Genomic DNA, 11,623 nt, shown 5'->3' on the forward strand with positions numbered 1-11,623 from the left:
GGACGACGGAATTGCTGGGGGAAGCCGGGTGAGAAGGGAGCAGGGATCGCTGAAGGCAGCGGGAAGGGAAGGCAGGATCGCTGAGGGCAGCCGGGCGGGATCTCTGAGACAGCGCCGACAGGCGCCCGCTCCGGTTCTACCCCTGAGGGCTTTACTCCCCTCACGGAATTGTGATAGCACCGACCAAGAACCGCCACACCACTTATTACTTGGTTGTATAAATTCAGTTTATTTCAGCATTTAACAGAAGACAAAGCTCTCAATAAAAATTCCGTTTTCAACGTACACATGGTCATGCTGGTGTGTCTCCTATAGGACTTTGTCACTAGTTGCTTTCCTTTTTCTCTTGGGGTAGGTATGGGGATAATTAAACAGCTTACACTGACCGCAAACTAATTTTTTTTCTAATTAGCTACAAATATAAAGGTTTATTTTGTTAAGGACAGGCTGTTTATCTCTCCAAGGAAGGAATGAGCAGAATCTCTGCTGCTTTTCCACAATTCCCTGGTACATAAAAGCTCACAGTTCTCTCCATTCTCTATCCCCAAAATCCTGAAGAGCTTATAAACAGATTAACATACAAATGAGTTAAAGAAGGACTGTGTTAAAGCAGGGATGCAATCTAAGGAGTAAGTGACTGTGTCCAGCAGAATTAAGGAGAACAGAAAATGTGTGAAAGCCATGCTACAGCAGGTTATTGAAATTGCTTTGTATTAGAATGCGTATTTTTAAGGTTTTCACAGAGAAAACACAATCAGGGTGGAAATGTGGCACTAATTCCCCAAGGCAAACCATAGAAAAAGGAGAAGGAAAATGTTCAAAAGCCCTGCTTCATAAGGAGCATTTAATGTCAATAATTAAGAGATTAAAAACAAATCAAAGAGAGAGAGTTTTGAGCCCAAAAGCTCAAAACTGGGCTTTTTCATGTCTGCTAGCTTCTCCAAACAGCCACACAAATGCTTGTCCCAGACTTTAAACATGGGGTTGTCTTGCACTAACAACCGCTGCAATTCTGTAATTCTGTAAACAGAATTGCAACATACAGCTGTAAGAAAGAAGGGGGAAAAACCCCCAAACTGTACAATCAGATATAGCAAAAACATACTACAGATCCCCGTGCCTATGAAAAATACTTAAACCTGGCATTCAGAAGTTTCTTTTGCTGTTTAAACCATGTCATAGGAATGACCTGAGGTTTGTGCAGACAACTGAAACCCCTCCTTGCGGCCTCCACCAGTTTATTGATTAAAAAATAAAGTTTCTGCTGTGTGTATTTGGGGCAGAGGAAGGAAGGGCAGAAGAAAGTTTCTTTCTGGAGCGTACTACACCACCCAGTGCTACCTGAAGTCACAAGTCCAAACTTAGCATAACGTTTCAGAAAGCTGTGGTATGGTCACAAGTCAATTGCGTCATCAGGAAGCAAGATTGTTCTTCTCAGTTTATTAAGCAAACACCCCTGAGTAAAGAGGCTGATACCCACTTTCTTCTTTCTTGCAAGTAAGCACACAGACACTCAGCATGCCGAAGAACTGGAAGAGAGGGAGTGCACAAGAGACTTAGTCCTGCTGGATTTCTGTAAGCCATCACACTAAACACCTACATATCAGATGACTTCATCGCATGAAAAAAACTCACTTAAAATACGTCTGTTATTATTGCATACCAATTCCCAGTAATAGTTCCAGCCTGAGTGTCTCCTCTCTGGTTTGTCCCATTAATTAATAAATTTGTATTAATTACTAGTTATCTTGCCATGGGGAGAATTTCAGTGAAAAGCTGGGATTATTCTGGAATGAGTTCTCCAGAATATTTAAGCATGCCTTTGAACAAGGAGTGATAGGGATGGCTTCCCAGTGCCAGAGGGCAGGGCTGGATGGGATATTGGGAAGGAATTGCTGTCTGGGAGGGGGGGCAGGCCCTGGCCCAGGGTGCCCAGAGCAGCTGGGGCTGCCCCTGGATCCCTGGCAGTGGCCAAGGCCAGGCTGGACATTGGGGCTGGAGACAGCCTGGGACAGTGGATGGTGTCCCTGCCCATGGCAGTGGGTGGAACGGGATGAGCTTTAAGCTCCCTTCCCACCCAAACCATCCTGGGATTCTGTGACTCTAAGACAAAATGGATTCCCCTTTGAATTTCCATCCCAAATCCCCTACTATCTTTTGAATCCCTCCCATCATCGTTAAGCAGATGAAATGGAGACAGTTGCAAAAACACCAGGAACATAGGACTGAGTCTACTTCAGAGGCAGAAGAAAGCTGTAGGAAATAGGACAGTCAAGAGGAAAAAGACCCAGGATCCAAGGGCAAACAGTACTATTTTCATGAGGGAAGAGACAGGAGCATTCACCTTTACGATGGCAAACCCCAGGATCACGAGCATGGCGTAGCCAATGACGCTCTGCAGCCCAGCCTCCAGCCCCTGTGCACAGCCCTGCCAAGAAAGAGAGGGGTAAAAACATGCTAAAAGGTGTTCACCCAGCTGAAAGTTTTTATTATTTCCCCTCAAATCTCCCAAGGAAGCAGGCCCTGGTAAGGCCTGTCTAACCAGCACTGCAGACCTGAGGAACTCAATTCTTGGCTTCCAGACCTGATGGCTTATTTCCTCCTGCATGAGGAGAGGCACTGACAAACTGCAACTCACTGACATTTGCTGTGTCTGAGTTTCCTCTAGCTCAGGTCGCTTAAACTAAGTGCCAAAACTCAGAGCTGGAAGGCCATCAATGGTATCTATAAAAGTCAACTTAGGGGCTTATGCCCCAGACTGGAGAAACTGGTATGGAGTTAATAGAATCACAGAATGGTTTGGGTTGGAAGGGACTTGAAAGATCATTCAGTTCCACCACCTGCCATAGGTAGGGACACCTTCCACCATCCCAGGTTGCTCCAAGCCCTGTCCAGCCTGGTTTTGAACGCTTCCAGGGATGGGCAGCCACAGCTCCTGTGGGCAACCTGTGCCTGGGTCTCACCATCCTCGTATCTGATCTACACTGACCTTCTTTTAGCTTAAAACCATCATCCCTTGTACTGTTGCAACAGGCCCTGCTAAAATGTTTGACCTCATCTTCCTTACAGGCAGCCTTTAGGCACTGCCAGTGGCTCTGAGGTCTCCCTAGAGTGTTCTGCCGGTGAACACCCCCAGCTCTCCCAGCCTGGCTGCAGAGCAGAGGGGCTCCAGCACTTGGAGCATCTTCATCCTCCAGATTCAGCATGATCAATCCTACATGAGTCTTCCCTGCTCCACATCTGTTTAAACAGCTACAGCTATGGGCATATCCCTAAACTCTGCCAGACGTGCTTCCGTCCACAGTTCCACCTGGCTGGAAATGAACACAGCCCAGCTGTGAAACCAACCCCTCATCCTCACCCGTGTGTTGAGTTTCTGTGGCTGATCCAGATGCCCTGTACAGTTCTTCACCTCTTGCTGGCAGCAGCTCTGGGGGACACTGTTGTTCCCAGTGGAATTAAACCACTGGGTGGTCGTCCAGTCACTGTAGTTCTTTACCCCGCAGCAGAGAAGCTACCAAACACAGGACAGTTACACAGCGGTTACTGTTACATAATATAATATATATGTATTACTAGTTACCTAATATGTATAGATATTATACATGTTCATGTATGCGAATGCTCATGCTGAGTTAAACCTCTCAGGCATAGTGGGACAGAGGTCCCACTAGTTTGCAGCAGATTTACAAGCAGCGGTGCTTCAGGAAAACAATCACAGATGTAATAAATCAACCTCCTTCACACATTATTACACCCTTCTTAGTTTATTCTCCGTGAAAGCTCTGATATGAAGGTGACAAGTTGCAGGGTAGAGTCTTCCATCATCTCGCTATTTTATGGTGCAGTGTTCCCAGCACAAATTATTCATATGTACTTGTTTGCTCTGATGCAAATGTCACTCCTGTTAACCAGATCCCTCACTACATGAACTTCACACTTGGAGCCTGAACACACCAGCTCTGCAAAGTACGGCACACCCTCAGCTGCCTTGGAGAATCAGATGCTAAACCCAGAGCCAGGTTCCAGGACACAGCCCCACTCATCCCTTTCCCTCCTTTCCCAGCCTAAATTCCTTGTTTAGGACCCAACTGTTCTTTTCCAAACAATGCTTAAATGTTTTGTTACCTGTTCTTGCAAGTAATCCACAACTTTAGACTCTGAGTTTTTCCCATCATACTTCTCAAAGACTGAGCGCATCGTACTTTGCACATCAGTTTTTACCTGTTTAGATAGGGAAAAACAATGCAGATGGTTTTAATGTGAGAGCTGAAAATTTTATCTGGTGGAAACTGCCAAGTATCTGTATCCCAACTATGGGGGGGAAAAAAATAAAAAAGTTTTAAAAAATCAAAATCACACAAAATTCAGGTTGCGTTTAACTGGAATCACGTTCCTGGGTAGAAGCTTGCCTCCCCTGATGGAAAAGCCCTCCTTTGGGAGCATCAACAACTGTTTAATTCAACTCAGAGACTGTTGTGATGCCTGCCAGGCACTTTATGTATTCACTGTGCTCCCAACAAAGACATACCCTTTTCCATTTGCTCTGCAGGTTGCAGGACAGGGGATGAAGTAAAAAAAAACCCAGATAAATTGGAATGATCAAAAAATGTGAGATGTATTCTTTACTTTTAGGTTGGGACACAGATACCAATTCTTTGCTTACCTTTTCCCTGTAAACAAATCCCAGTACAAAAGCGGACACTTCTGCAATGAAGATAACCAGGATAATGGCCAAGAACTGAGAGTAAAAGAGAGAGACTGTAAGAGAGAATCCCACAGTATTTGAATTCAATTGCACAATACACTTCACCTAAATTTACATCAGTAAATGATCATTACCTCCTATTGCCTCTCCTATCAAAATAGTTCCCAGAACAATTTAGAACAGAAGAAGCTGTGGGTGCCTCACCCCTGGAACTGTTCATGGCCAGGTTGGACATGGTTTGGAGCAACCTGGTCTAGTGGAAGCTGTCCGTCCCCATGGAAAAGGAGTTGGAATCAGATGAGCTTTAAAGTCCCTTCCAACCCAAACCTTTCTGGGATTATTGCTCATGGCTGGGACAATGACTGTGGCTCCATAGGCTCGTGCCTGATCTTGAACACTGCCACGACATGACCTGTGTGAAGAGCCTATGAAACACTTCACAAGGTGGATGTCAAAGGGGAGAGTGCACACATAAACCAGCAGCTAAGTTAGGTACATTGTGCACTGCTTGTGGAGCTCACATTGCCTTCAGGGCATGACTTGGGGCATGAAGTTACTCTAAGTGAACCTTTCTGGATTTTTAAAAATAATTCTATGAGAAGTCGAGGCATGCTTTCAGCAGTCAGAGGACTGAAGTCAGCAGAAAAACAGATATACATCTGGTTTGCTTGCTTAGAAACTTGTATTTCCTCCTGTTCCTTCACAACCTCACTCCTCAAAACTTGCTGCTTCCCACACTCACCTTCATCAAGCCAGGTGAGGCAGAGCATGAGACTATCGATAGCAGGGGGTGTTTGTACAAGGCAGTGCCACTGACAATCCAGCCTGCGGCTCACTCACCATGAACCAGAGCACCACAGCAGTACATGACTCGAACGAACCAGCAGTGCTTCAGCAGTGTGTATCACAATGACCTTTTACTTTCTGTTTCACACCCCCGAGGTCCAGCCTAGCACCTTCCCTGCCAGGGGGAGGCAGACGATGCACACGGACGTGCCACTCACCAGCCCCAGGCCGACCCGAGACTCGCGGAAGGTAGCACAGCAGCCGATCAGCCCGATGATGAACATCACCACGGCCACGCAAATGATGATCACGGCCGGCAGCAGGGCGTACTTGTCCTGCAGAAAGCTGTCGTAGCTCTTGTAGGTGTTGATGACGTACGCCCCAACATAGCTGAGGCCTGCAGCTGCCGCCTGAAATGCAGTAAGGAAAGTGATTAGCAGTTATTTATTAAGCCTCTGACCTGGAAACTAATCGTGGATTGTTTTCTAATAGTGGTTTTGGAAATAATGGCTACAGTGTGCAAAGAGATAGAAGAAAAACATGCTGCATCTGAAACTATTACCTAATCCAGCTACGCATTCAAACTTGAACACAGAGAAGACAGAATTCACTTGATCACTCCCCTGCTAATAAGGCACCAGTGGAGCCGAGCTGAAAGGCTGGAATCTATAGAGCTACATCAGTGTCTCCACAGAATGCCAAGCTCACACTGCCTACCCAGGATCACCTACATCCCACCCAAGGCTGCATTTGCAGGAATCAGATCACCACAGGGACGAGTTGTTGGTTTTGGTCTTTTTTTTTTTTTTTTGTTTTGAGAAAAAACTTATCCGTTGCACTCTCACAACAGCGTTAACCACTAAGGCAGGCACAAATGTACCTAGTCTAAGCAAAACAGAGTCCCTCCTTTTCCTGGAGGAAACCGATTTCTGCAATAATCTATTTATAATCTAAAATAATCTCTCTCCCAGAAGGATGTTTTGCCGATTGAGGCCAACGTACAGTGCACCAGTGACAGTTGTCCTGGAGACCAAAGGCTTTTATCCGCTGGACTGGGTACAGCCCTGGAAACACCACCAAAAGACTCAGCCATGCCCTGCCAAACCTCACCGATGGCATAAAAAAACTCTCTCAAGAGTCAGGATGGCTCACCCACCCTTTGTAATCTTGCAGCACAAGTAAAATGAAACACCCTCTGTATTCACATTCTGGAAACTTGAGGGAAACCAGCCGGTTTGTTCTGAGCAGGTCACAGCAGGATTTCATCATGCAGCCTGGAGCAGTTCATTACTTCCCCAGCACTGTTATGTTTTAATTAAATCAAACACTCCTCATGCTGGAGCTAGGACTTGCTAATTCCTTTACCTTGTTTGGCTCTTTCCCCTCCAGCCAGGTCTGCTGCCTGCCCTGCAATTACCTCCAAGTGCAGGAACATCCTTTGTTTCAGACAGCTCCCGTCCCATAATCTTGCATTCCTGGATGCTGTCTGTACCTCAGAATTACTGGGGACAGAAGCACCAAGTGAGGAAGCCAGAGACATTTAGCATATGCCACACAAGATTTTGCTGTGCTGGGGCTCAGATACAGCAGGTCCTCTTCAAAGTGGGGTATCAGGAAAAGGAATAGGATCACCAGTTCTCAACAGGTTGTTTGTTTTTCCTCTCCACAGGCACTGGGTTTTCAGATAGTGCTAGTAATTAAAGCATTTCCTAAAGCTTCCTTTCATTTTTCCTCTCATTAAGGAAAATCTCTTTCCTATTTCCCCTCTCTGCAGGTACAGGGTGAGCGTGGCTTTTTCCTGCCACCCCTTGTTAGGCATGCAGGGAAAGGATGAGACCACTTTATCTCAAAGGGCACCACTGCCTTCTCACTTCACCACTGGAGTGGGGTTTTGAGGAGGAGCAACCCTACCTTCTCCTCCAACATATGTTCCTGAGCTGAAAGTAGGACAGGGAAAGTCCTTGGAATGGCAGCAGCACTAAAGGTGGAGGTGGGGATGCCCCACCTCCATCCTCCTTTGCCTTCAGTTGCAAAAAAAGAATGAAGGTGCATGACTCAAAAAGTTTATCCTGTATTTCTGGCCTGGAAGGCTGGATGCACGTGTCTGTCCACCTATTCTCTGTTCTGAAATAGCATCATCTGGGCAAGGACAGTCATGGAGAGCCAAGCAAAGTTCTGCCAGGGCCTCACCACCATCACAGGGAACAATTCCTTCCCAATATCCCATCTCACTCTGCCCTCCAGCAGTGGGAAGCCATTCCCTGTGTCCTGTCCACTCCAGTGTGTGTCCAATGTCACTCTCCACCATGGTGGAAAAACATTCTTCATTTTTCATCCATACTTCATTTTCCATCCATTTCCACCATGTTCAACACACAGTGCAAAGGAAGCAGCACAGGAAGCTTAAGACCAACTGTCTGGGGGGAGCTAACAAAAACCTTGCTGCAAGTAAAAGGCTGCCACAAATTAAGAAAAAATAAATAAATGATGAAGCCAATTCACAGAAGGCCCCTAAAGCCAGGGCCAGCAAAGCTCCACAATAGCAAGACAAAACCAGAAGGTCCAGTGTTAAGTTCAAGGACATCAAATGTAAAGCACTTTCACAGAGGGTTTTACTGCAATACTCGGGATTGCCTCGTTTACAGTAAGAGACAAAACACAACCAGCAAGAAGTCTATTAAAATTTCCAAACTTCTGCTTCCAAGCAGAAAAAGGAAGTGTAATGAAGTGTAGTGGTTTGGTCCAAAATACTCATTACTCATACAAACCCAGAAGTCTTTGGGAAAAGATCTGGCTTAAAGGAAGATGGCATTTTTCCCCACAAACAGATGCTGCACTTCACCCATGGTTTTTAATTCAGTGGGAAGAATCCTGAAGAGCAGGGTCACTCAGGAACAGAAGGCATCACAGCTAACGATCTCTTCCCTGATTTGTTTTTGCAGGTGAGTCCCAGAGGCAAGTTTTGAAAGCAAAGATGAAAAGTATTTCAGAATATTTTTAAATCAGAACTCTTCCCTTACACCTATCCAGAATTTAAAGCAAATTCTAAATCTGGTGGAAGGATTTTTTCACCCCAACAATACAAAACCTACAGTCCACTCCTAGATCTGAGATGAAGATATACTAAGATGTACTTCTCTAGAAGTACCAGTCCTTTGCATTGCAAAAGTTGGATCTCAAAGTATGTCTGATTAGGTTTCTGTTGGATCTCAAGAAAAAAACAATCTCACAAAGGCCAGTTTGAGCGATTACTTTTGAGGGGGAATAGATCAAATACCTCGTTTTTCACAATTAGTCAACCACCTTCTCAAACCCATGTAAATTAAATACAAGGATGTTAGGATTATGCCAAGAAATTCACACTACAAATGGTTATTGTTCTTCACACTTTCTGTCAGTGTCCTGCTTGGCAGCTTACTGTCAGCCAAGTCATGCCCATCAGGCTCACGCAGTGCAGGGGTGAGCGCTGGCTCAGTGCAGCTGGCACAAACCCCAGCACAGGCAGCCATATGGCAGAACCACCTCCCCTGGGCCACCAACGGCAAGCACAACACCCACACCTGACCCTGTTCTCCCCAGGCAGCTCTAGCTGACTCACCAGGGCTCCAGGAAACTGCTGGTGTTTCTTTACAATGCTGATGACTTCCTTAAGACAAGATGACGAGATGAGGCAAAAGGGAATTTTGCAAGAAAACCCCTTTTCACAGCTGTGCAACAGAGCTGCAGCCACCTCTGCTGCCTCACCCAACACACCTTGCACCCTTCAAGGACCTAAGGCCAGAATCACTCAACTTTTCAAATCCCACGCCCTTGACAGAAAGCAGAGAAACTACTTGAGCGTGAAAAGTGAACTCCTTGGGGCTGAGTGAGAAGACAGCCAAGCTGTGACAGACACCAGATTTTCCCAGGCTGAGGTTTGGGCAGGGCCTGGGCTCACCAAGCTCTTCCACGTTTAGCTGAGCCAGCTGAGCCAGGGGAGCAGGTGCACACAGTACATACACAACAAGGGGGGACTCTCTCCGTCGCATAACGCACACACAGCACCCTGAATATTCAATCCTGCCCGTGGAACAGAAGCCTGGGCTGTCTCACTGACGCACAACAGGACAGCTGTTCTAACACTAATTTTATGTATATTTTAAAATACAGCAAGCCTTTTACTTTGTGTTCCACAGTTTTTACACACTGGTGACCATAAGCCCCTGCCCTTTTCGGGAGGCTTACAGTCATGCAGATACTTCACGCCACCTAATCAGCATCACAGCCATAGAAGGGGCTGCTTAAAGCTTCCTCTATCACTGTTCTGAACTAGATGCAAATTTTTTATTTATATCTATCTATATATATTTTTTCCTATCGCTGAGGCAGAACAGGTGCTTTTCCACCTTTACTTCTCTGTTTTCATAGGCCAGCCTTATGTGATGGCTGAGAACAGAGGTTTGTGTTGGTTTGCAGTTATCAGCACAGGCTTATCTGTCCCCTGCCAAACCCACATAAGGTACAGCAAAGGAGCCAAACTACCAACTATGAAATTATATGGCAGTGTCTGCTGGTTGGAGGTTTTGGGGTAGTTTTTAAAAGGTTTCTCCCAGCATCCTCCCATTTCAGAGTGTCAATTCTATGACTTGGTCTGTTACTGTAAACTGGTGTAAGACTTCCTTTTCAAGAGGCTGGGCAATTAAAAATACAGAGTAACAAAGCTGTACTGTTAAAAGGAGAAGCTTAAGAACAGGGTGAAATTCCAAATTCACCCCATGTGTCCAGCACGATGCAGCCTCTATTCAGTAAAAAATGGAAGCTATGAGACTCAAAGACATTTCTCCTTTGTCAAATGGGGCTTTCCCAGGGCCAGCACTAATACCCATCACAGCACAAAAAACTCAGGCTGGCTGGACTTTGTACCCTATCATTAACTTTTTATGGGCAAAGACAGGTAAGATAAACAATACCATTTTTCCTGACACAGTAAGAGCAGTTGTCTTCTGCAGCACACTACTGCAAATACATACTGGAAGAACTATGAATATCCACACAAACCTTTTCTGAACAACTCCCACCCAATTTGTCATTAGACAGCCAGCTCACAGAGCTGCCTGAGTTAATTCTAAGGCTCAAATCCCACTTTTTTCACCAGTGTCTTTGCACAGTCAGGGCACCTCACCCAATGCAACACCCAGTGCTGGTGTTTTGCCTTCCCATCCAACACCTGTGTTCACTGGGATGCTATCACCTTCTCAGTAGTTTCAATCTGCCACAGGACAGAGTGGGACATGTCACCTTCAATTATTACTTTCCCAATTACAATTATTACTCCTGTGCTGCCCCCATGTCCCTCATATCTAGAATCAGCCCCCAGCAACACTGGTCGCAGTTACAGCTGCTCATCCTCTCCTTAACACAGAAGATACTCCATATCTTTGTTTGTTCTTTGTTGGGTTTTTTTTTCTGTGTACAAGAAGTGTTTTTGATTTACCTTGACAGGTAAATCCTCTGCTCGAAAGGTTTTGCACATTTCCTCCATAAATACTGTATTTTATTACCCAACAGCCAGCTTGCATGGCAAGGGGAATCACTTTCTGGCTCCCTTGCTGATTTATTGTACTACAAGATTTATTCTTCCCATTCACTACCAGAGTTTCAAGTCTTCCCTGGCTGCTGCACTACTCCATTCCTACGGAGACAACAGGTTTCCTAGTGACTTCATGGGAAAAGAAAGGCACTGAGCACTCTTGAGAAAGCCTTCCTCACTTAATGCTCATTTTAACCAGTTTAAAACTCCCCTTAGCCCACATGGACCAGGCACTCACCAGCTCTGAGGGTCTCCCTTGGCCCGAGGCAAAGCTGGTTTCTCCCAGCAACGAGAGTGACCCCAGCTCAGCACCTCCCATCCCACGTGCACAATTTTCTCTCCCTTTTCCCATCCTGGGTTTAAAACTCTGCCAGCTGGAAGGGACCTCCTGGCTCCAGTTACCATTTCCTACCCTGCTTATGCTATTAATTTCTCCAAAGATAAATCAAGTATGGCCACATTTGTGTTCTCAGGTTTCATCCAGGACAGCCTGTGACAGTGCTTGGTCACTCTCACAGTGAAAAAGGGTTTCTGATGTTCAGAGGGACCATCCTGTGCTT

At 45.7% G+C, this 11,623-nt stretch overlaps 1 protein-coding gene across 1 annotated transcript; it reads right to left on the reverse strand.

The window, feature by feature from the left end:
- Positions 1–209: 209 nt before the first annotated feature.
- Positions 210–6,214, reverse strand: LOC103615657 (tetraspanin-3-like). The gene is made up of 6 exons (XM_017734318.1): positions 5,713–6,214; positions 4,667–4,741; positions 4,129–4,224; positions 3,362–3,514; positions 2,345–2,428; positions 210–1,529 (listed from the first exon to the last, which is right to left on the reverse strand). Exons 1-6 carry the CDS (start codon positions 5,776–5,778, stop codon positions 1,443–1,445), a joined length of 561 nt encoding a protein of 186 aa, XP_017589807.1. The 5' UTR covers positions 5,779–6,214; the 3' UTR covers positions 210–1,442.
- Between the last annotated feature and the right edge of the window lie 5,409 nt (positions 6,215–11,623).

This window comes from Corvus brachyrhynchos, unplaced genomic scaffold, assembly GCF_000691975.1.
Source record: "Corvus brachyrhynchos isolate BGI_N302 unplaced genomic scaffold, ASM69197v1 scaffold285, whole genome shotgun sequence".
NCBI lineage: Eukaryota > Metazoa > Chordata > Aves > Passeriformes > Corvidae > Corvus > Corvus brachyrhynchos.